The sequence below is a fragment of the Sinohyriopsis cumingii genome, unplaced genomic scaffold (genome assembly GCF_028554795.1).
Source record: "Sinohyriopsis cumingii isolate HCF-2022 unplaced genomic scaffold, ASM2855479v2 utg000555l, whole genome shotgun sequence".
In the NCBI taxonomy this organism is placed as follows: Eukaryota; Metazoa; Mollusca; class Bivalvia; order Unionida; family Unionidae; genus Sinohyriopsis; species Sinohyriopsis cumingii.
In genome coordinates this window covers 163,045-190,105 of record NW_028315910.1, presented here as the reverse complement: position 1 = coordinate 190,105, position 27,061 = coordinate 163,045, and the positions used below count along the sequence as shown (strand labels likewise).

The window sequence follows — 27,061 nt, the reverse complement described above, 5'->3', positions numbered from 1 at the left end:
ATATTGGCAGTATTTAATTTCCCAGTAATATTTTAAATTATTAAAATCCAAATAACTTTAGATACAGTAAAACCTGTTATGAGAGACTGCCCCTTCTGCAAACAAAAAAACAGTCTCTCAAGACAGGTGGTCTCTCATAACAGGTTTGTACAAATAGACCAGCTTCCAAGGTCCAGTTTCAGAATAAATTTAAGGAAAAATAACCACAATCACTGTACAAATATTCTATTTTTGATTAATAGTTCTTGCTAAATTACTGTATGCATTCATCTGAGAAAAAAATATATAGCAATAAAGATATACTTTTATCATTAAACACAAAATCACATTTACATTTTAAGATCACATGTACATGTATTAGCATATGAATTCATTTCTGATTTACTCCTTTTCCTTTATAACACCCTAAATTTGTTTTACTGACATTCAAACCACTATTTTGCAAGTGGTATGCTCTTTTCCACTTCTTTCAGTTACAATAATTATTTTCTCCAGCGTTAAAAGCTGTCTCATTTTAGTTGGTGGTTCTTCCATTGTTATTAAAGTACTAGGTGTTAACATCATTAGTGCTCAGTTGTAATAATGACCTTAAATATGATTTTGACTAGGATTTGGAAAAATATGATAAATCTATACATGTGAATTGTTTATGTAACAATTAATGAAATAAAAAGAAAGTTATCTTGTCCTGAAACAGAACCATTTACTCTGAGACAAAAGTCAATGGCTTAATTCAAAGAAGACATACAGGGATTAACTCATTAAACAAAGTGTGCAACCTGGTCACACCAACTCGAAAAGACATGAACTTGGTGGCTAGGATGTAATCACTAACATCTGGGGGAAGAAAAAAAACAAAAACATCACAAGCCTTTACACTCTCAGTCGAATCCTCAAATGATTCTCACTTGCTGGTTTAACAGAAAAGACCTTATTCACCCCCAGGCAATATGGATTAACTCTAAAGACAAACAACATTCGCGACCACTAAGTTAATTTGGGCACTACAATGGCAAATTCGTGACATCTATATTAGACTGATTTACATACTGTACCACCTGTCACTAAATACAAACCGGGTAGCCAGAATCCTTTTCTTCTTGTTGTTCTTTTAATGTGTCCTTTGGTCAGAACAATCTTTATTATTCAAGCAATCATTGTTACAAATGATTACATAAAAGTCAGTGGTGTCTGTCAATGTTCTCGCAATAAGGACAGTCGTTCATAGAGTTTGATACTGCCAGGGACCAGGCTAAGTGCTGGAATACCGTACATGCCTTTTTAGTCTGGTTTACAACAGAAAATATGAAATACTAAAAGCATACCTAAACTTCTGATACTGGTGAACAGTCTTTTTTTTTAATAGAACGTACTAGCAGTCATTGGATTAAATAAAGGTTGGTGGAGTTTTATCCCCATTTTTGCAAATGTGGTCATTCATAGCAGTGCTGAAATGCATATTTTGCCAAGACATTGTGGTCACTGGTCATGTTTAGCAAGTGGTCGCTCACAATAGTATTTATTTAATATAATAGATCTGAGCATTATGATTGTGGTCAGAAATGACAGGTGGTCGCTCATAGCAGAGGTCACAAACTGTACTTATTAATGAGTATACACAGCAATACAAAACTTACCTGCCCACATCCGGTGCATATGAAGTCCTTCAGTTTCTTACAACCCATTGCCAGTGCCAGGAGTCCATCATTTGTAATGTCCTTACACCATGAGATGTTGATATGCTCCAGGCTGTGACAACCATCACTTAAAAAGGAAACAATTTCATAATCAATGCGCTGTGAATGACATTGGCCCAGAGTACTGACTTGATATTAAACATAATCAAGGAACTACAAATGGCAATGGCCCAGAGTACTGACTTGATATTAAACATAATCAATGAATGGCAATGGCCCAGAGTAATGACTTTATATTAAACATAACGTATTGTGAATGGCAATGGCTGGAGTACTGACTTGATATTAAACATAATGTATTGTGAATGACAATGACCTGGAGTGCTGACTTGATATTAAACATAATGTATTATGAATGGCAATGGCCTGGAGTACTGACATGGTAATACACATAATGTATTATGAATGGCAATGGCCCAGAGTACTGACTTGATATTAAACAATGTATTGTGAATGTCAATGGCCTGGAGTACTGACTTGATATTAAACATAATCAATGAACTGTGAATGTCAATGGCCTGGAGTACTGACTTGATATTAAACATAATGCATTATGAATGACAATGGCCTGGAGTACTGTCATGGTAATAAACATAATGTACTGTGAATGACAATGGCCTGGAGTGCTGACTTGATATTAAATATAACATATTATGAATGGCAATGGCCTGGAGAACTGACTTGATATTAAACATAATGAATGCACTATGTATTGCAATGGCCTGGAATACTGACTTGATATCAAACATAATGCACTGTGAATGGCAATGGCCTGGAGTACTGATTTGATATTAAACATAATGTAGTGTGAATGGCAATGGCGGCCTGAAGTACATACTTGATATTAAATATAATGTAGTGTGAATGGCAATGGCATGGAATACTGATCTGATATTAAACATAATGTATTGTGGATGGCAATGGCCTGGAATACTGATTTGATATTAAATGTAATGTATTGTGAATGGCAATGGCCTGGAGTACAGACTTGATAATAAACATAATGTATTGTGAATGGCAATGGCCTGGAGTACATACATGATAATAAAAATAATGTATTATGAATGGCAATGGTCTGGAGTACTGACTTGATAATAAACATAATGTATTGTGAATGACAATGGCCTGGAGTACAGACTTGATAATAAACATAATGTATTATGAATGGCAATGGTCTGGAGTACTGATCTGATATTAAACATAATGTATTATGAATGGCAATGGTCTGGACTACTGATCTGATATTAAACATAATGTATTATGAATGGCAATGGTCTGGAGTAATGACATGATATTAAACATACGTATTGTGAATGCTAACAGTCTAGAGTACTGATCTGATATTAAACATAATGTATTATGAATGGCAATGGTCTGGAGTACTGATCTGATATTAAACATAATGTGTTATGAATGGCAATGGTCTGCAGTAATGACTTGATATTAAACAAATGTATTATGAATGGCAATGACCTGGAGTACTGACATATTAAACATAATGTATTGTGAATGGCAATGGTCTGGAGTACTGATTTGATAATAAACATAATGTATTGTGAATGGCAATGGCCTCAAATGCTGACATATTAAACAATGTATTGTGAATGGCAATGACCTGGGGTGCTGACATGATATTAAACAGGATCAAAAAGATGAACACAACTTGAGTAATACTGACATCAATTTTGTCACAGATTATGGCTGAAAGCAAATACCAATAGTGTTCCAAAGAATCAGATTAACAAATGCTGGAAGTGTCTTTTCTTTACCCCATAATGGTGCAGTTACATCTATGCGTATCAAAAATGCTTACCAGTCAAAAGCACTTGATATGGGAGTGAATTTATATTGTTTTGTATAAATAGCTGAGAAACTTATTCAGTATTTATAAAGTCTTTGGGTTATGGCTCTAGAGACTTTCAATATGCTGAAAAGTGCGCACCCAAGTGTTCGGACGATTTAATACATTTGAAACACAATAATCATAATTTTAGATATTTAAATATTTTAGATGTCCCAAGAATTAAAAGCTCAACTTTTGGCAAAAAATTCTTTTCGATATGCAGCTGCCATTCTATGGAATGAGCTACCAGACAGTAATCAGATTTAATTCATTTAGATCTTTAATTCTACCCTGGAACGGTACGACTGTAAAGGTAATATTTGTAAAGTCATGCACTGTGTGTTTCGTCCAACTCTGTAGTTGTCTGTTATGATGTGTTGGATGTCTTGCAATCATGTTTACTGTAATGCATTATTTGTTTTATATAATGTCAGCAAAAAGCTCAATAATGCTTAAGTCGTTTTAAACCAGGAACCATATTTTATAATTAAAGGAAGTAACCTTGCCAAGGTAAAATCATTTCTTGACAGAGTTTTGTCCCTTGTCACAGCAAGCCTGCCCTGTCAAGACCAGTAGAACTACTTATAGAAATTTTCTATTATTAAAAGCGCAAGCTATATCTAGTAACAGAAGAACCTAATGCATGCCATTGGCTTTGGATGATTCATCACTCCAAGCCACAAAATTAAGGAAAACATACTACAATAGATGCAGATATTGAAATAAAACAAGAAATTTATTAATGAAATGCAAGCACCTTACCACAGTGACATATGAATTTGTGGGCTAGCGGTCCAATCATTACAATGCATCCCTACACATACAGTTTTGAGAATTTGCACCCATAAATCCACCACAAAAAAAAAAAAAAAGTTAAGAAAAATCCGAGTGACTTTGGCAATGGTGGTGCTGAACTTATCTGCACAGAAACTTGCACTAGTTTGCAGCTAATAATAATATCTGAGGAACAGAATTAAAGGCTAATCTCACCCAAGTGTGACATGTTCAAACAAAATACAATATCCCCAGCTGAAAAGCCTACAGCCTAGACTGAAGGCATACTCACAACAATATCCCAAACTGTAAAGCCTACCGCCAAGGCTGAAGGCATACTCACAACAATATCCCAAACTGTAAAGCCTACAGAAAAAGCTGAAGGCATACTCACAACAATATCCCAAACTGTAAAGCCTACAGCCAAGGCTGAAGGCATGCTCACAACAATATCCCAAACTGTAAAGTCTACAGCCTAGACTGAAGGCATACTCACAACAATATCCCAAACTGTAAAGTCTACAGCCACGGCTGAAGGCATACTCACAACAATATCCCAAACTGTAAAGCCTACAACTTAGACTGAAGGCACACTCACAACAATATCCCAAACTGTAAAGTCTACAGCCTAGACTGAAGGCACACTCACAACAATATCCCAAACTGTAAAGTCTACAACTTAGACTGAAGGCACACTCACAGCAATATCCCAAACTGTAAAGCCTACAGCCTAGACTGAAGGCACACTCACAACAATATCCCAAACTGTTGAGCCTACAGCCTAGACTGAAGGCACACTCACAACAATATACCAAACTGTAAAGCCTACAGCCTAGACTGAAGGCATACTCACGACAATATCCCAAACTGTAAAGTCTACAGCCTAGACTGTAGGCACACTCACAACAATATCCCAAACTGTAAAGTCTACAGCCAAGACTGAAGGCATACTCACAATAATATCCTAAAAACCGATTATAATAACTGCCTGAAAAATGCTGTACAAGCTGTTGTGATTTTATAAAATGTTCTTTCAAAATCTGAAGCTGAAAGATTGAATGAAAGAAGAATCCTAAAATGAAGAGTTCTGAGTCTAAAATCGAACCTTTTGTTTGTAACATTTTACAGATTTCTGGCCCGTTAATCACGAATCTGCATACATAAGTTTAACTCAAACTCAAGTTTCCAAACACTAAGCTGAGGATCACAAAACTATCAGAATTATCTAAATACTTGACAAATTTCAGTTTTGTGATTATAGGGCCAGGTCATCATGTGACCTGTTATTAAAGGCCAAAGTCATCATGTGACCTGTTATTAAAGGGCAAAGTCATCATGTGACCTGTTATTAAAGGCCAAAGTCATCATGTGACCTGTGATTACAAGGCCAGGTCATCATGTGACCTGTTATTAAAGGCCAAAGTCATCATGTGACCTGTTATTAAAGGGCAAAGTCATCATGTGACCTGTGATTACAAGGCCAGGTCATCATGTGGCCTGTTATTAAAGGCCAAAGTCATCATGTGACCTGTTATTAAAGGCCAAAGTCATCATGTGACCTGTTATTAAAGGCCAAAGTCATCAGGTGACCTGTTATTAAAGGGCAAAGTCATCATGTGACCTGTGACTACATGACCAGGTCATCATGAGACCTGTGTCAATAAGGGTCCAGTCACCATGTGACCTGTTATTAAAGGGCGAAGTCATCATGTGATCTATGTCAGTGGGCTCTAGTTGCTTTGTGACATATGACCACATGGCCCAGTCATCATGTGACCTGTGACTATAGCATCTATTCATGTTACTGTGTCAATAAGGCAGCATATGACTTTGATTACAGGGCAAAGCCAAAACATCAATGATCTGCATGTATTATTCAATGACTGTATTAATAGTGGGGTTAGATTAATCTCTGTTGTTTACCTGATTGCTTTGAGCGATTTATCTGTTACTCCTAGACACGAACTTAGGTCCAAGTGTAACAGCTTTTTACTGTACTTTCCTAGGCTCTCACAGGTTCTGAAAAGAAATGTGTACACTTCATTTAATCAAAGTCAATTAAAGTGTCCAACATTTTCAATAAATTGGTAAATGCAGAGAATCTCTCATTGGCAAATGCAAGCTTTTAAAATCTTTTTAAATTTATTGCACTGCCACATATTTAAAGCAAGCTTAATACAGTGAACTCTGTACAATGATCAGTCTGGTTACAAGTAATTTTGTTATAAGGAATTTGTCATTGCATCGATTCAGGCAATTGTCTTCAGCAAAATTTCTCTTTCTTGTTAGGTTGTAAACTATATGTGATGACTAAGAAATAAAAGAAGAGAAAAATAATTATGTGCTTGTTATACTGGTAATTTTCGAACTCATTCTATGGTTTACTAATAAAAATTAACTGTAGCTTTCCATGCTGATGTGAGAAAAAGAAACAATACAACATGTTGTGCATTTGGCTGCATCAGAGAGAGCAGACCATAATCCAAATATTCAGAGTATTTTTAATAATGTTAATACCATGTCCATGTAGTTGATGTCAATTGGCCGTTTATCGTAAATGTCAAGAAATGGCTTAATTGGCATTTCATTTCGTTGATGTCATTTGGCAGTGTTATTGTAATTGTCAATATACAGTCAACTGGCATTACACTTGGTTGATGTCAAATGGCAGTGTTTTTGTAACTGTCAATATACCATCGATTGGAATTCCATTTAGTTGATGTTAATTGACAGTGTTGATACAGTCAACTGTCATTCCATTTAGTTTTGTCAATTGGCAGTGTTAATGTAACTGTCAATATACAGTCAATTGGAATTTCATTTGGTTGATGTCAATTAGCAGTGTTTTTGTAACCGTAAAATACAGTCAATTGGAATTTTAATTGATGTCAATTGGCAGTTTATTGTAGCTGTCAATATACAGTTAATTGGCAGTGTTTTTGTAACTGTCAATATAGTCATATGGCATTCCATTTAGTTGATATCAAATGGCAGTGTTACTGTGACTGTCAGTATACAGTCAGTTGGAATTCCATTTAGCTGTGTCAACTGCCAGTATTTTTGTAACTGTCAATATACAGTCAATTGGCATTCTATTTATGAACAATGTCAGTGTTAGTCTTATAGCGAGAAATACTGTATTGCCACTTTTAATCCAATAATGACAAATTATAATCTCCAAAGACACTGCAATTTGTGTCTCTTAAAAGGATTGATGCTCTACTGGCCAAATAAAGAAAATTTATTTCCAGACCAGTTCTTCCTTTTACATGATGAATGTTTCAGCCATCTCTGATATTCTTCAGCAATGGCAAGATTGAAGTTAGCGACTGTGGCTGTCAGACTAACACCATATTTAATCAGGGCCAAAAAGACCTCTTAAGAAGTCTTCTTGTGGAATTCCCATTCTAACATGACTTTCCATTTTAAAGGAGTAATATCAAGAAGATTTTCAAGATGTCTGCCATGGCGGACATGACGGATAGCAGATGGCAACCAACTAGATATCATACAAAGTCTTGGTGAAAGCTCAGTGTCGACATGACCAGACAGCTAGGGAAAGTAGCCCTGACAAGATTTTCGAGATAGTTATTGTGGTTGCCATGGAAATCAGATCAGCAGCATTTTCAAATAAAACCAACAAGGCATTGTCATCGTAAGTCGTTCCATAAAACCTCCATGTTGACAATTCATTTAGGAGTTGCAATAAGAAGAGTTTCAAAATGGACACTGTGCTGAGTCACCATTTTCTTCTAGGACCAACTAGACATCATAAGAAGTCATTAGCATAATCCATTCAGAAGGAGTATGTTACATGACCATCCATTCAGAAGGAGTATGTACTGGCCATATAGAATACACAAGCAGCACCATTTTCACTTTTGACCCACGAGATATCATAAGATGACTTCCAATGAAAATTCCCTGGCTATACTGCTTTCATTCACGAATAACAAAATCAAGATTTTTAAGAGGGATTATATGGTAGCCATATTGGACATATGGGACAACTAAACATCATAAAAAATCTTTCTCTGGAAACTAAATGTTGACATGACATTCCATTCATACAGTATTATTAAAATGGCAGCCATACAGGACATCAGATTGGCACCATTTTCATTTAGAACTAACCAGATATCAAAGGAGGTCTTTTTGTGAAAAACCGATGTTGATATGACCATCCTTTCATCAGGAATAGTAGCAACAGGATTTTCAAGATGGCCAATCAGAAGCATTTTCACTCAGGACCAGCCAGACCATGGGACAAATGTGTGAGTAAAAATGTCATGGCAATCCTACACATAACTGAGACAAAACAGTTACTGATGGACAACAGATATCAGACGATGGAAGATAGATGGACAACAGACAACAAACCATTGCAAAATCTCTTCTGTTCTGTGACCAGTAGAACTAAAATTTGCTCACATAAGATCAAATTATATAAATACTTACAAATCTGTTAATTTTTTACAATTGTTCAGGTTTAGTTCCTCAATGTTTCTACACTGTTCTGCAAATCTCCTGCAATACATGATAAAAAAATACAAGCTGTAAACAAACTAGAGACCATTCCATAAAGTTAAATTTAGTCAAAAGATCTGGAAGTATTATTTTCTTTCTTACAATTCAAAATATTCAAGTTATTTATGACTAGTCCTTATGTTAACCCCCTGGTTTAGCAGGGAATATGGTCAGACTCTGCATCTCTCTGTCAAAAAAAACTTTAGTAAACATTGTTAAACCCTCCCTCTGTCCTAAAGAACTTAGTAGTGAACATTGTTACACCCTATGTCTCTCAGTCCAAAGCAACTGTAGTGGGGAACATTGTTACACCCTCTGTCTCTCTGTCCCAAACAACTTATGTGTGGAATACAGCTACACCCCATCTGTCTGTCCATATATGCATCTGTCTGTCCATATATGCTTTGGTAGGGAATACTGTTACATTCTACACGTCTGTCTGTCTGTAACTGCTTTAGCATGGAATGTTGTTTCACTGTATACATCTACATTAATGGGGAATAATGTTACACACTCTTTCTATTTGTAACTGCTTTAGTGGGAAATACAGTTACATGCTCTGGCTCTCTGTCCATGACTGCTTTAGTGGGAAATACAGTTACATGCTCTGGCTCTCTGTCCACGACTGCTTTAGTGGGAAATACAGTTACATGCTCTGGCTCTCTGTCCATGACTGCTTTAGTGGGAAATACAGTTACATGCTCTGGCTCTCTGTCCATGACTGCTTTAGTGGGAAATACAGTTACATGCTCTGGCTCTCTGTCCATGACTGTTTTTGTGCAGAGACACACTCTGTCTATCCATAACTGCTCTGGTGGGGAACATTTCTACACCCTAAGTCAGTGTGGAATATGGTTATACTCTGTAACTGCTTTAGGTGGCGCTCTACAGTTTCACAATATGCATTGGGTTAGAATTTTAAAGAAAAAGAATTTCCCTGGCTTTCCTCACTAGTTATACTGGTTTATTTAAAAAAGACCTTGTATATCTTAGGTATAATTCAAAGACCCTTTAATTCCCTTTATTTTGGTGTATGATTGATGCATGTAATATGGGTTTTAGAGTATACAGCTTGGCCTTACTCCAGATGTGCACCTTTCAAAAAAGTGCTAGTTCCACTTGGTCATTTTCTCATCCTGAATTTCAGAGGTAAATTGTACATAAAAAGAACCAATAACTTTTTTTTTACATTTTATATATTTGGTAATTCATTCATTGCACCTTCAGAAGCTGGTATTGTCTAGTCTGGCATAATTCATTTTCCCTATTTTAATAGCTGCTATGGATAGTGTAGACTAATTCAGGCTGATTTTTTAGCACAAGGGAGCAGTCATTTTAGTTAGCAGTGAGCTTAGATCATGTACAATTTCCAAAAGTACAATATCCAAATGAATATCATCCACATTACATTAATGTAGGATAGAGGTATGTCAACATTTTCTCCAATGTGCATGTTTTAAATGCAAACAACTTCACCTTACATACGTCACTCTCTCAAAAGTACATAATAACTGGTGAGCACCCCCTTAATAGGAATATTGTTATTCTGCTAGTCTATCTGTAACTGCTTTAGTGGGGAATATTGTTACACTCTGTAACTGCTATAGTGGGAATATTTTTACACATTGTTTATCCATAACTGCTTTGGTGGGGAATACCGTTACACCCTCTGACTGTAACTGCTTTAGTGGGGAATACTGTTACTGTAACTGCTTTAGTGGGGAACATTGTTACACTCTGTAACTGCTTTAGTGGGAATATTTTTACACATTGTTTATCCATAACTGCTTTGGTGGGGAATACTGTTACACCCTCTGACTGTAACTGCTTTGATGGTGAATACTTTTACACCCTCTGACTGTAACTGCTTTGGTGGGGAATACTTTTACACCCTCTGACTGTAACTGCTTTGGTGGGGAATACTTTTACACCCTCTGACAGTAACAGCTTTAGTGGGAAATACTGGTACACCCTCTGACTGTAACTGCTTTAGTGGGGAATACTGTTATACCCTCTGTCCATAACTGCTTTAGTGGGGAATATTGTTACACTCTGTAACTGCTATAGTGGGAATATTTTTACACATTGTTTATCCATAACTGCTTTGATGGAGAATACTGTTACACCCTCTGACAGTAACATCTTTAGTGGGAAATATTGGTACACCCTCTGACTGTATCTGCTTTAGTGGGGAATACTGTTACACCCTCTGACTGTAACTGCTTTAGTGGGGAATACTGTTACACCCTCTGTCCATAACTGCTTTGGTGGGAAATACTGTTACACCCTCTGACAGTAACAGCTTTAGTGGAGAATACTGTTACACCCTCTGTCCATAACTGCTTTAGTGGGGAATATTGTTTCACTCTGTAACTGCTAAAGTGGGAATATTTTTACACATTGTTTATCCATAACTGCTTTGGTGGGGAATACCGTTACACCCTCTAACTGTAACTGCTTTGGTGGGGAATACTGGTACACCCTCTGACTGTATCTGCTCAAGCGGGGAATAATATAGTTACACCCTCTGTCTGTCAGTAGATGTTTCTGTGGAGAATTTTGTTACACCATCTGTCTGTCCATAACTGCTTTAGTGGGGAATATTGTTACACCCTGTATGTTTGTTCATAACTGCTTTAGTTGAGAATATTGTTATATCTTGTCTTTCTGTCCATCAATGCTAAAGTGGGGAATATTGTTCAATCCTTTCTATAAAACCAATTTTTCGCAGTCAAAATCACCGTGATCTTTTGACCCTAAATCTCTAGACCTCTACTGTCCCTTAAATGCAAGCCCTACACAAACTTTGGTAAATGTATGTTTTCTAAAGCTAAATTTAATTATACATTTATTGACACTGACCCATGACCATCTGACCCCCAAATCAGTAGGATTCTTTCTTATGAAACATGTAAGTCATCCATGAAATTTGCAAAGGAACACGTGTTCTTCATTCAGTCAATGACCTTGACCTTTTTATTTGAAAGTCAATTCCTATTGTGTAAGCCATCCACAAACTTTAATCCAGATACATGACTAATGTTACTATGTGCAAACCATGTTTTTTTATATACCAAAATCAACAGGTTTTTTCTTTATTAAAGTGCATGCCATCCACAATATCTGGCAACTGATGATCATGGAGAAACTAAGTTACTGTTTAGAAACTATTTTTCATCTTTCAGTCAGTTACCATGACCTTTGATCTTTTGATGTCAAAGGTGATAGGGGTTCTTCCTTTTAGATGAAAAATATACACTCTGGCACTCATTTTCATGTAATCTGAATATTTCCAAAGCTAAAGTTTGAATAACTGTGTAATGTAAAGAACTCCAATGAAAAATTTTGAATTACTGTGTAATTATATATTGGAACTTCCTCATGATTTTTAAATCAAATAACCAGATGCTTCTGGAGGGCAACAAGATTTGTCAGTATGTTTGTTTGGTGGGCAGACATGGCTTTTTAACAAACATTGTAAATGTGTGTCCATAATGAATTTTGGCCCATTCCTGCTGGGTCACAGTTCAGCCATCGGTAGGGTAGAACATGTAATTGACATTTTTTACAATTATTGCCTTAAACAAAGGCATATCTAAATCTAATTGAAATCTCAACAGTGCATTTCCAATATTTTAGACAAGTTTGTCTGAGTTAGTCCTACAAGCCAACCCACATAGTATAACAATATGAAAGTATGGATACCAGGCCTGAGCTATATGCCATTTTTAGAGCAGGTGATGCTATGTATGGCTGATGCCACATTTCAAACATTATCAATAGAATGTAACATATTTATCTGCAAATGACTGATCCCTCATTGTAACAATGTTCAAAAAGGTGTACCATGATATATGCGAGGTTGCCTTATAATGGGGGTACATTAGACATAGCATTACTTTAACATAATTTAATGTGATCCATGATGGCACCTGCCTAATAAAAAAAAACGTGTTCTCTGAATGTGTTTTATAAAGGTACAGCTGAGATGTCTTCTAAAACGTAAAGTGTAATATTGAGATGTCTTAAAAATGGTACAGTGTAAATACTGAGATTTCTCATCAAAGATACAGTGTAATTTTTAGATGCCTTATAAAAGCTACAGTGTAATAATGTCTTGTAACAGCTACAGTGTAATACAGAGATGTCTTATAAAAGGTATAGTGTAATACTGAGATGTCTTATAAAAGGCACAGTGTAATGCAGGGATGTCTTATAAAAGGTACTGGGTAATGCTAAAGTGTCTTATAAAAGGTATAGTGTAATACTGAGATGTCTTATAAAAGGCACAGTGTAATGCAGGGATGTCTTATAAAAGGTACTGGGTAATGCTGAAGTATCTTATAAAAGGTATAGTGTAATACTGAGATGTCTTATAAAAGGCACAGTGTAATGCAGGGATGTCTTATAAAAGGTACTGGGTAATGCTAAAGTGTCTTATAAAAGGTATAGTGTAATACTGAGATGTCTTATAAAAGGCACAGTGTAATGCAGGGATGTCTTATAAAAGGTACTGGGTAATGCTAAAGTGTCTTATAAAAGGTATAGTGTAATACTGAGATGTCTTATAAAAGGCACAGTGTAATGCAGGGATGTCTTATAAAAGGTACTGGGTAATGCTAAAGTGTCTTATAAAAGGTATAGTGTAATACTGAGATGTCTTATAAAAGGCACAGTGTAATGCAGGGATGTCTTATAAAAGGTACTGGGTAATGCTGAAGTATCTTATAAAAGGTATAGTGTAATACTGAGATGTATTATAAAAGGCACAGTGTAATGCAGGGATGTCTTATAAAAGGTACTGGGTAATGCTAAAGTGTCTTATAAAAGGTATAGTGTAATACTGAGATGTCTTATAAAAGGCACAGTGTAATGCAGGAATGTCTTATAAAAGGTACTGGGTAATGCTGAAGTATCTTATAAAAGGTATAGTGTAATACTGAGATGTATTATAAATGGTAAAATGTAATATTCAGATGCCTAATAAAAGGTACATTGTAATAATGATATGTCTTATAAAAGGTATAGTGTAATACAGAGATGTCATATAAAAGGTATAGTGTAAAACTGAGATGTCTTATAAAATAAACTATAATAGTGCAGAGCTTTATAAAAGAAAGATGCATTATGCATTATACTAAGTATCTTAAAAAGGAACAGTGTTAAACAGTGGTGTCTTATAAAAGGAAGTGTTATACTAAAGTGTCATAAACGAACCATGTTATACTGAGATGTCTGATAAAAGAAAATGTTATACAGTGGTGTCTTACATAAGGAAGTGTTATACTAAACTCTTATAAAGGAACCATGTCATGCCGAGGTGCCTGATAAAAGAAAGTGCCATACAGTGGTTCTTATAAAAGTAAGTGTTATACTAAAGTGTCTTATAAAGGAATCATGTTAAAATGAGATGTCTGATGAATGAAAGTGTTACACTGAGTTACATTATAAAGGAAACCATGTTATACAGTAGAATTTTTTAAAAGCATGTGTTATACAGTGGTGTCTTATAAAAGGAAGCAGAGATACTGCAAGGATTTTGTCTCAAGGTGGGAGCTTCCTTGTCACCAAAATGGGGGTGGGGTGATTGCTGGTCAAAAAAAGGAGGGAGAGTACGAAACGGACATAGTTCAATATTTACCAAACACTTCAATATCCATTTCTTTTTCTTCCAGCTCCTGTTTGTTAGATCTATACTGAAATCAAAATCTTTAAAAGATGTTGCATCTAGCTGTATAAGCATTAATCTGTTGATTATATATGAGCTTAATCTGTTCTTTATCGGGGCCCCGAGTGGCCAAGTGGTCTAAAGCGCTCTCCGTTACGGATCACTGCCATCTCACCTCTGTCTGCGTGGGTTCGAGTCTCTGATTCAACCAATATGGGTATGTGAGAAAGTTTGCCAGTAGCTTCTCGTGGGTCGGTGGTTCTTTCCGTTGTTTTCCCGGGTTCTTCCTCCACCATTAATACTGGCTGCCATGTATAGCCCATCGTGTGCTGAAAAATGGCGTTAAACCCCATTACAACAACAACTGTTCCTTATCCATGTATGAATATTGCTCTGTGTTGAGAAATGCCTTTCACAGTCTGCTGTAAGAAAGGGCATAAACATAGCAAGCTTATCCGGCTGATAAGTTCAGAAACTGTTCTTTATGGCTGTTATGTGCAATTTTTCACAGTTAATGTCTTTTGGATACTTTTACTTTTACTTTTCATTAATAAGCGCTGCTAAGTTTAACTTTCTAAACTCAGTGCTTTACTGACCACTATGCCAGATTTCTCATCTGTTCCATAATGCTGTGATAGGGATTTTAATGTCCATCAATGCAATAGTGTGCCATCTGTTCCATAATGCTGTGTTAGGATTTTAATGTCCATCAATGCAATAGTGTGCTTCTTGTTCATAATGCTGTGTTAGGGATTTTAATGTCCATCAATGCAATAGTGTGCTTCTTGTTCATAATGCTGTGTTAGGGATTTTAATGTCCATCAATGCAATAGTGTGCTTCTTGTTCCATAATGCTGTGATAGGGATTTTAATGTCCATCAATGCAATAGTGTGCCATCTGTTCCACAATGCTGTGTTAGGGATTTTAATGTCCATCAATGCAATAGTGTGCCATCTGTTCCACAATGCTGTGTTAGGATTTTAATGTCCATCAATGCAATAGTGTGCTTCTTGTTCCATAATGTTGTGTTAGGGATTTTAATGTCCATCAGTGCAATAGTGTTCTTCTTGTTCCATAATGTTGTGTTAGGGATTTTAAAGTCCATCAATGCAATAGTGTGCCATCTGTTCCATAATGCTGTGATAGGGATTTTAATGTCCATCAATACAATAGTGTGCTTCTTGTTCCATAATGCTGTGATAAGGATTTTAATGTCCATCAATGCAATAGTGTGCTTCTTGTTCCATAATGTTGTGTTAGGGATTTTAATGTCCATCAGTGCAATAGTGTTCTTCTTGTTCAATAATGTTGTGTTAGGGATTTTAATGTCCATCAATGCAATAGTGTGCTTCTTGTTCCATAATGTTGTGTTAGGGATTTTAATGTCCATCAGTGCAATAGTGTGCCATCTGTTCCACAATGCTGTGATAGGGATTTTAATGTCCATCAGTGCAATAGTGTTCTTCTTGTTCCATAATGCCGTGATAGGGATTTTAATGTCAAACAATGCAATAGTGTGCCATCTGTTCCATAATGCTGTGCTAGGGATTTTAATGTCCATCGATGCAATAGTGTGCCATCTGTTCCACAATGCTGTGATAGGGATTTTAATGTCCATCAATACAATAGTGTGCTTCTTGTTCCATAATGCTGTGATAAGGATTTTAATGTCCATCAGTGCAATAGTGTGCTTCTTGTTCATAATGCTGTGTTAGGGATTTTAATGTCCATCAATACAATAGTGTGCTTCTTGTTCCATAATGTTGTGTTAGGGATTTTAAAGTCCATCAATGCAATAGTGTGCCATCTGTTCCATAATGCTGTGATAGGGATTTTAATGTCCATCAATACAATAGTGTGCTTCTTGTTCCATAATGTTGTGTTAGGGATTTTAAAGTCCATCAATGCAATAGTGTGCCATCTGTTCCATAATGCTGTGATAGGGATTTTAATGTCCATCAATGCAATAGTGTGCCATCTGTTCCATAATGCTGTGATAGGGATTTTAATGTCCATCGATGCAATAGTGTGCCATCTGTTCCATAATGCTGTGATAGGGATTTTAATGTCCATCAGTGCAATAGTGTGCTTCTTGTTCCATAATGTTGTGTTAGGGATTTTAAAGTCCATCAATGCAATAGTGTGCCATCTGTTCCATAATGCTGTGATAGGGATTTTAATGTCCATCAATACAATAGTGTGCTTCTTGTTCCATAATGCTGTGATAGGGATTTTAATGTCCATCAATGCAATAGTGTGCTTCTTGTTCCATAATGCTGTGTTAGGGATTTTAATGTCCATCAATGCAATAGTGTGCTTCTTGTTCCATAATGCTGTGTTAGGGATTTTAATGTCCATCAGTGCAATAGTGTGCTTCTTGTTCCATAATGTTGTGTTAGGGATTTTAATGTCCATCAGTGCAATAGTGTGCTTCTTGTTCCATAATGCCGTGATAGGGATTTTAATGTCAAACAATGCAATAGTGTGCCATCTGTTCCATAATGCTGTGCTAGGGATTTTAATGTCCATCAATGCAATAGTGTGCCATCTGTTCCACAATGCTGTGTTAGGGATTTTAATGTCCATCAATGCAATAGTGTGCTTATTGTTCCACAATGCTGTGTTAGGGATTTTAATGTCCATCAATGCAATAGTGTGCCATCTGTTCCATAATGCTGTGTCAGGGATTTTAATGTCCATCAATGCAATAGTGTGCTTCTTGTTTAGAAAGAGGTATTCTGATCAAATAAATATCTTTACTTCTAATAATTCTATTTTTTAAATTCTTATTTATTCAGTTCATTTTAACCCCTAAAGGGCTAAATATTTTTTCCCATACAAGACCTTGCAGGGCTAAATTGTTTCAGAAAAGATATGAAAATTGCCTTAAACTTTTAAAATATCTGTGTTTCAATTAGGCTTGGTATTCTGCCTTTTCTACATTTAATTCTGAAACACTGCTGAGAGGTCAACAGGCATGTCATCTATTTTTGTCTCTTAGGCATGTAATTTGGACTTGTGCTTAACAACATTGTTGAATCAGAATCACTCACTGGTACCTTCATTAACACTTTCCAAGCTCCAATATTCTGATAAACTTCATAATGCAAAAAGAACAAAATCACTGTAATCATCACTATCATCAGCCAGTATTTACTAAATGATACTGTCATCTGAACATAGCTGCCAACTCTGGAGTACAAAAATACTGACTACTTATGACAAAAATAGACTGCTTATGACAAAAATATTGATTTTCAGGAATAAATACTGATTTTTACAACTTTAATGCAAATGTAGCTATTTCCAACATCTACAACCACCATCAACTTCTGTAGTTTTTTAATGTCAAAGATGCCTGTGTTGCACCCTTGCATCTTCTGAATAAGCCCCCAAATTCAGCTTAACAGCCGCGAAGAACCCAGATGTGTAAACATATGCTGACCTGAAAAAAGACTGATGTCATGATGTCATCACAAGTGCTATGATACCTGTACAGATGTAACTTATGTCACTACCAGCACTTCAGTTAAATATAAGTTGTATAATACACCAAGTACATTTTCAGGTGTGCGAATTTAAACTAATTTGAAGAAGTTCTCGTGCATCACAGCTCTCCAAGTTCACAAATTCATACTTTTTTTTTTACAAGATTCACACAGTCATGCACCCTAGCAGCATCTCTGATGAAGTGTTATATTAAGGTGTATTATAAAAGGGAGTTCTATGCTGAGGTTTCTTATAAAATTAATGTTATTATACTCAGGTGTCTTATAAAATAATGTGCTATAGTAAGTATTCCTAAAAAATTAGGTGTTATACTGAGGTTTCTTATAAAATGAGGGGTGCTTGTAACTGTGTGAATTTTGCAGGATGTTACTGCAACAGATAACTGAGTGAATCTTGCCACTGTTTGTGTGATACAAAACAAATTAAATTGACTAATGGGCTAGATAGTGTAATTAACTGCTAAACTGCATTGGTTTCAACATCACTGGTGTGGGCAATGTTTGATTTTTAACTGGAATAAACAGTCAGACAGATGGAGACGCAAGCTGAATTTGAGTTTAAGTAGCAGAAAATTGATAAGTGGAACCAATCCAGAGACAATTTTGTGCTATTTGAACTAAGTGTCATAAAGTGAAATTTTCCAAGAACGGGTTTACATAATAGGGGCAAAATAGACAATTATTCTAACCTCAATGGGTGCGTGTTAATTTTCGGCAGTTAGAAAAATTTAAATTTAATACTGATTGGATAAACTAAATAAGGAGTTTCTCAGATGAAATTTAATGTTTCAAGTATTCTCCCTTGGAAATTTAGCCAGTCCAAATTTTTCTGCGGAAGGGGAAGTTCTTTGCTTTTGGGGAGCAGAATGTGTTTTCCTGTTATAAATTGTCCAATATATGGGCATCTGGAAGTTTGAGGGACATGGAAAGGTTCAGCTACACGTAATTGAGTCAGTCCCAGAAAGCACAAGGTTTGTCTCAATTTCATGCAATTTTCATTACCTGAGCATGTAATTATTTATCTGTATTTGTTTTAAATTGACACATAAAGTTTCCTTTGATGAGTTCAGAAGATAACTGTTTGCATCCATTCATCTTAGATTGTGTGCACTAAGAATTAAGTACTTTATAGGCTATAGTATTTTATGCCAATGAAAAAAGTGATTTATAGTCGACAGCAGGGTACAGTAATGGTTTTTTACAAGGTCTAGTTTATGTCATAGTTCAATTAGGGATACAGAGTAGCTGCTATGGAAAGACATTATTCTTCTTGTACATGGGTTTGTATATCAGTTGTCAGGCTATGAAGTGACCCATTTTAGCCTTATCTGATGTAATGAGAGAGGGGCTTGTGTTTGGCCCCAAAGGAAAAAAAACCTGACAAATATTTTAGGTTGTCTGTTATTTATTTTAACACACAGATTCAGCCACATATACACACCCATACAGAGGCAAAAGTGAGGAGAAAAATTATGATACACACCCATACAGAGGCAAAAGTGAGGAGAAAAATTATGATACACACCCATACAGAGGCAAAAGTGAGGAGAAAAATTATGATTGATGACCCAAAAAGGAGGCTGGAGAGATAGAGAAGTGGAAAGGAATATGTCAACTCTAACCTGTTACCAACGTTTAATTTGGAAGAACTGGCAAACAACCCGGTTATGCAAGCATGTTGGGCCATTTGAGTTTGATCATTTACTAGACTTCATGATGAAATTTGTTTTATTAGTATAAACAGGATGGCCAATTGCATTTTTATAAATCTGGTGATTAAATTTCTAAAAGAAAGTAGTTCATTCAAATGATTAAATTGTTATATTTTACATATGGTGTTCATTTTATTCTATTCTATAATAATTCTCTGATTATTCCACCCATTAATTTTGTATTTTCTTTTATTATTTACTTGATCTGAGCAATAACACTGTGGTAGATCATCCTCAAGATAACAATAACCAAGACCACCACCAAAACAATGTTATACTGAGGTGGATTATAAAAGGAATTGTATACTGTGGTGTTTTATAAAAGAAATTGTTATATCAAGATGTCTTATAAAAGAAAGTGTTATAATAAAGTGTCTTATAAAAGGAAGTGTTATAATAAGGTGTCTTAAAAAAGGAAGCATTATACTGAAATGTCTTTTAAAAGGAAGTAATATACTGAAGTGTCTTAAAAAAGGAATTGTTGTACTGAGGTGTCTTTTAAAAGGGAGTGATATATTGTGGTGTCTTAAAGGAAGTGTCATTCTGACGTAACTTATAAAAGTGATATATTGAGGTCTTATAAAAGGAAGTGATTTACTGAGGTATCTTATAAAAAGGAAATGTTATACTGAGGAGTCTTATACAAGGAAGTGTTATACTGAGGTATCTTATAAAAGAAAGTTTTATACTTAAGTGTCTATAAAAGGAAGTGATATACTGAGTTGTATTAAAAAAGGAAGTGATATACTGAGTTGTATTAAAAAAGGAAGTGATATACTGAGGTATCTTATAAAAGGAAGTTTTATAACGAGGTGTCTATAAAAGGAAGTGATATACTGAGATGTATTAAAAAAAGGAAGTGATATACTGAGTTGTATTGAAAAAAGGAAGTGATATACTGAGAAAACTTAGGGACCATGGTATTATAACTATACATGCATATTAAAGCATATAAAAATAACAGTGAAACCTGTCTATAAAGGACAGTTAAAATGTCCCCTTTTGAAAGGGTTTCTAATAAAAAGGGGTATTTTGATAATTAAATATTTTCACTTATACATGCAGGTATTATTTTATCTCATAATTATTAGTTGATTTTCAAATCATATTTTTTTAAATAAAGAAATTCTTCATGAATAAATTCAAGCAATGTCTTGACACATTTATTTGTAATGCTCTTATAAGCACATAATAGTTATTACCTTTAAGAAAATTAATTAATTAATTAATCAAAACTATAACACAATAAAAAGTCCATTATATGGTGAGAAAATTTAATATACATATGGGACATAAATTAGTGTCCTCTGTCCATATCAGACAGGTGTCTTTTATACAAAGACATTTATGTTGGGATTATTGTAGGGATTCATGAAAATGTTCTTTATATACAGGAATTCTTGGTTTAAGGGTGTCTTTGTGAAAAGTTGAAATCACCTAAGCCTAATAACCAACACTTACTGTAAGGCATCATCCGTAATGTTCTGACAGCCTTTAAGACTGAGAGATTTCAAGAATCCTCCACAACGCTTTGCAATGTTCTCTACTACAGGGGCCTAAAAATGCAATAGTAATTAGAAAAGTAGAAATATGTACAATGGATTCATGCATAATCTGACATCTTCATGCAAGTTAAATTGATCTGTGAGAATCAAAATCTAAATTATGCATATGTAATTTCAAACCTTAGCCTGTCAATTTGATAATATGAATTACATGTTATTTCAAACCTTAGCCTGTCAATCAGATAATATGAATTACACGTTATTTCAAACCTTAGCATGTCAATCAGATTATCTGAATTACACGTTATTTCAAACCTTAGCCTGTCAATCTGATATCTTAATTACACATGTAATTTCAAACCTTAGACTGTCAATCTGATAATCTGAATTACATGTTATTTCAAACTTTAGCCTGCCAATCAGATAATCTGAATTACACGTATGTAATTTCAAACCTTAGCCTGTCAATCTGATAATCTGAACTACACATATAATTACAAACTTTAGCTTGTCAGTCTGATAATCTGAATTACACAAGTAATTTCAAACCTCAGCCTTAATTCTGAGTCTGTCAATCAGATAATCTGAATTACACATATGTAACTTTAAGTCTGTCACATGTAATATCATATGGAGTCTTATTTCCATTCAATCCAAATGGAAATACTACACAAACTTAACTGATTATATACCCAAACCTAATCAATTATTTAAACAAACCTAATCAATTAGGAACACAAACTTGAATGATTATTTACATCAACTTGAATGATTATTTATACCAAAAAAATCATTATGTATCCAAACTTGATTGATTATTTATACAAACTTCATTAATTATTATATAAATTTCATTAATTATTTACATAAAGGTAATAAATTATTTACACAAACATAATTGATTATTTACATAAACTTAACTGATTATTTACACAAACTTAATTACTTTCCCACATTAATTATTGACACAAACTTCACTTATCAGTTACATATAATTAATCAATTACTTTTAAAAATTTCATTAATTTCACAAACTTCATTTATCAGTTACATAAAATTAATCAATTACTTTTATAAATTTAATTAATTACACAAACTCAACTGATCATTTACACAAACTCAAATGATTACTGACACAAATGGAACCAATTTTGTATACAAAATTTAGTTATTTATACAAACTTAACGGATTACTTACACAAACTTAATTATTACTCAAACTGAATGCATTATTTACACAAACCTGAATGGTCATTTGCACAAATTTAATCAATGATTTCGCTTTTGATGTCCTAACACCTAGAAAAAAGTAAACCTAAACTTGTAAGCAGCAAAAGTGCAGATAATTTGTTTCCACCAATCTTTTTTTTATCTGTGCATGTCCTGTGACAAATTTTTTATTGCTAATTTGTTGTTTTATCACTGTCAGTTATTAATTTCATCATATTCATTAGCATCATTATCATTATCATCTTCATCATCATCATCATCATTATCATCATCATCACAACTTGTATTATGAACTTACCTTAACATCAACTTGAAACTGAAACAAGTCAACTCTCTGCCAATTACTACCATCTAATGCAAGTACGTTCCAAAACTGAAATAAAGGAGTATAGCATGTGAGACAATGAAAACCGATGGCCCTGGCCCCCAGGACATTTCCCATTAAATGGCCGTAGGACTGGAACCTGGATGTATTATAACACATCAATCAAAGACAGCAAAATATGGTCATCATATTTCTTGATACTGATATTAAAGATGTGAACCTTTACAGAAAAAATAAAAATATGAATACTAGTTTCACAGAAAAGCAAAAAAAAAAACTTCATAAATCATTGCTTTAATCTGGTGGACTGCAAACAAAAGACATTCATCATTGTTCCAATTTGAATTCTTTGCTATTTATATCACATCAAGGTTCATAACTCAGAAATATAGTCAAAATGTTTGGTCAATATCTAAACTACCTGTGATCTTTGCTGGGGTGAAATTAATTTGCCAATGTGGTTGAAATCAAAGAAAAAACAAATATGAATGATACTGTGTTCAGATGCCAATAAGATTACTAAGTTGTTCAAGGGCCATAACTCTGAAGAAAACTTTTCAAAACTCAATCATCATAAAGGTCATCTGTAACATTGTTATGATGAAGTTACACAAAGGTAATTCAGTTAAAATAAAAAAGAAATGGTACATTCTAGAGTGTTCATATCCTAGTGAAATCCATATAATAAGTCTTTCAAGGGCCAAAACCACGCAACTTGAAATCAAAATCAAACCATCTTAAAATTTTTCTTTTATGATGAAGTTAAACATGCAATTCATTTCAAATCAAATAGAAAGTGTAAATGCTTGAGTGTTATTTTCCCAGAGAAATGAACATTCTAAGTTTTAAAGGGCCATAACTACCTCTAGTCTAAGTCCTTAATGGGCAATAAATATATCTAAGTCTTTCAAGGGCCATAACTATGTCTAATCTGTCTTTAAAGGGCCATAACTTTGTCTAATCTGTCTTTAAAAGGCTATAACTATGTCTAATCTGTCTTTAAAGGGCCATAACTATCTCTAGTCTAAGTCTTTAAAGGGCCATATATATCTCTAGTCTAAGTCTTTAAAGGGCCATAACTATAAATAGTCTATGTTTTTAAAGGGCTATAACTATGAATAGTCTAAGCCTTTAAAGGGCTATAACTATGAATAGTCTAAGTCTTTAAAGAGGCTATAACTATGAATCGAAGTCTTTAAAGGGGCTATGACTATGAATAGTCTGTCTTTAAAGGGCCATAACTATAAATAGTCTAAGTCTTTAAAGGCCCATAACTATAAATAGTCTATGTTTTTAACAGGCTATAACTATGAATAGTCTAAGCCTTTAAAGGGCTATAACTTTGAATAGTCTAAGTCTTTAAAGGACCATAACTATGAATAGTCTTTAAAGAGGCTATAACTAGTCAAAGTCTTTAAAGGAGGTATAATTATGAATAGTTTAAGTCTTTAAAGGGGCTATGACTATGAATAGTCTAAGTCTTTAAAGGGCCATAAATATGTCCAGTCTGTCTTTAAAGGGCCATAACTATGTAAATTCGGTCAAACTTCAATCATCTAATTTCTTGAATTCTGCTACACTGCAAATTAGGTACAGGATAACCTCATAAATTTCAGTTATTCCAAAATGGGATGCAAAGAAACCCCATTAAATTTTAAAAAGTAGAGAAGCCATATGTTTCGTAGAAAATGATGAAATATATCTGGCATACACTTGCTCTTGAATCAAAGCTTAAAAGTTTAAAGTTACACTCTTCAGTATACCACCATTTTCATAAACTGACCTCACTTTCATCACTTGATCATATAAATATTACCAACTTTAGACAGCAGTAGGAACAGGCTGACCTGTTCAGGTGCAGTAAATTACATGTTTGACAGTGTGTGTGTGTGTCTGTGTGTGTGTGATTTGGATTTTTAACGTAGCTTTAACAGTTTTTCAGTCATATCGCTATGATGTCTGCAGTGTGGCAGTTTATAGTGATGTCTAGCACTGGGGCATCATGCCACAGACATGTAGCATGATGTCCCACCCAGTCACATTATCCTGACACCAGTCCAACAAGTCCTAACGCTAACCTCTTAATGCTGAGTGCCAAGCGAGACAGCTGTTAGTACCAAATTTGTAAGTCTTTGGTAGGACTCGGCTGGGGATCGAACCAACGACCACCCACATCCAAGGTGGAAGCTCTAACCACTAGGCCACTGGAACCGTCTTGACATTTTGTAAACTGTCTGTCCCTATACGACCACAAAGCAAGTCCAATTCAGCAATGCATCACAATGGCTTTAGATAAGGGAAAATAAATTCTTAGAAATTCGAACTGCACTTAATCAAATTTCTTCAGCAAAAAATAATTACAGAGTTAGAAAGGTAATGCAGTTTCCATTTTTTTGTTCTAGCTCACAAGTGTTTCTTGCTGCAGATATAACTTTTGTAGGCACACACAATCAAGACTAACATGGCATGATAGAAAATCTGGTATTTTCACGTGAGAAATTTTGACAATATATTTTCATGTGAAAATATAGGAATGAAAACTAGTTCACAAATAATGTTCTATGTCTCACACTGAAGTATATGTCAGATGGTGATTTAACAAGTTTGATCAAAATCTGATAACACAGCTGCTAGTATAATGGCAAACACAGCCAATGAAATGCAGCATCACTTCATTAAGCACACATTTCAAGTTTAATCAAAATTAGATCAGAAATATATGGCCTCCAGAGTGGAAACAAGTTCAGATGATAAGATGCAAAACATGGCAGCATAACAACCTGTAGAAGCATACAAATTTCCATTTTATGTAAAATTAAGGACAAGAAATATATATTTTATTATGTCTACTAAATTCTTAACTTGTCATTGAGTGTCCATAAAGGAACATTTTCCAAGCCCCCTCTTAAATGTGTGAATCAGGGAAGAAATTAAAGTAAAGATGTTTTGTCAAATGTCTGGACTGAAGAAAACAAGCAAAAGAAAGAACAACAAAAAAAAAACAAATCAAGAAAAAAAATATAAAAAAAACTCTTTGCAACATTTTTCATTGTAAAGAATGTAACTGAAATCTTTAAACACTCCATAAATACAAAAATCAATCACAAATATCAGATATTTATTCCAGTGTCTTCTAAGACTGAATAATCTTCAATTAATACATGTCTCTTTCATTTACCTTTGAAACTAAGACTGAATAATCTTCAATTAATACATGTCTCTTCCACTTACCTTTGAAACTTGGGCACATCGACATAAAGACACTACATCTAAGTAAGAAAAGATCCTGAAAAACAAATTTGTAATTGGTTTGCTAAGCTAATCTACTATTGGTCCAGCTGTTGTTGTTGTTAATAATAATAATAATAATACTAATAATAGTAATAATAATAATAATAATAATAATAATAAAGCCTTTATTACAAGAGGGTAACTCAATTAGTAAAATACAACTAATCTACCTTTAGGCTCTCTACTAAAAACTAAACAAACAAAATCTTCATGGAAGGTCTCTATTTTCAAATAAACACATTTAGAAATACATACAACAATACATTATGAAAGTAGGGGGTTTTCAAAGCATTATTTGTCTCCAATAACTATGCTGTGCAATGACTTTAAGAAAGATCTTCATGTGTACATAGCAGTTAAAGGTCACCTCTGCCTTGATATAACTTCTGGCTTCCATGCAAAACTGACCGGAGTAATGCTGCAATAAATCTCAGAAATCAATCTTATATTTTTCTTATTGGTTTATTAATATGAAGGTTTGAGTGTATATTTGTTTAAAGGATTTAACTGAATCAGCAGATCAAATGTCTGCGGGAAATCAGTTCCATATATGATGATGTTGCTGTTTTTCATGCAGTTAACATGCTGAATCAGGAATCTAGATTTGAAAGCTTAATATAACACAAGTCATGAATATTTTTAAGAGTTAATATAGTCTGGTTGTACAATATAGTATACAGTCGGACTGTACAACCTATTATACAGACATACTGTATATATTAGTCTGACAGTACAACATATTATACATAATATATATAACACAGTCCGATTGTACAACATATTATAGACATATGTACACAATACAGTCTGACTGTACAACATATTATACAGACATACTGTATATAATAGTCTTACTGTACAATACAGTATACAGACATTCTGTATATAATAGTCTGACTGTACAACATATACAGACATGTATATAATACAGTCTGATTGTTCAACATAATATACAGGCTTACTGTATATAATACAGTCT

General features: G+C 34.4%; 1 protein-coding gene across 2 annotated transcripts in view; it reads right to left on the bottom strand.

Moving 5' to 3' along the window:
• LOC149773786 (F-box/LRR-repeat protein 2-like) overlaps nucleotides 1-27,061 on the bottom strand; it is a 119,417-nt gene that overhangs the window by 71,869 nt on the left and 20,487 nt on the right. For both annotated transcript variants that reach the window (XR_016417277.1, XM_089946010.1), the window contains exons 3-8: nucleotides 26,023-26,077; nucleotides 22,765-22,839; nucleotides 21,193-21,287; nucleotides 8,773-8,841; nucleotides 6,238-6,333; nucleotides 1,638-1,764 (exon numbers count right to left, since the gene is read on the bottom strand). Coding sequence is in view for 1 of the 2 variants with exons in the window: in XM_089946010.1 (XP_089802136.1) it covers nucleotides 1,638-1,764; nucleotides 6,238-6,333; nucleotides 8,773-8,841; nucleotides 21,193-21,287; nucleotides 22,765-22,839; nucleotides 26,023-26,077 (517 nt within the window). In the remaining variant the exon portion in view is untranslated. The remainder of the gene's footprint in view (nucleotides 1-1,637; nucleotides 1,765-6,237; nucleotides 6,334-8,772; nucleotides 8,842-21,192; nucleotides 21,288-22,764; nucleotides 22,840-26,022; nucleotides 26,078-27,061) is intronic.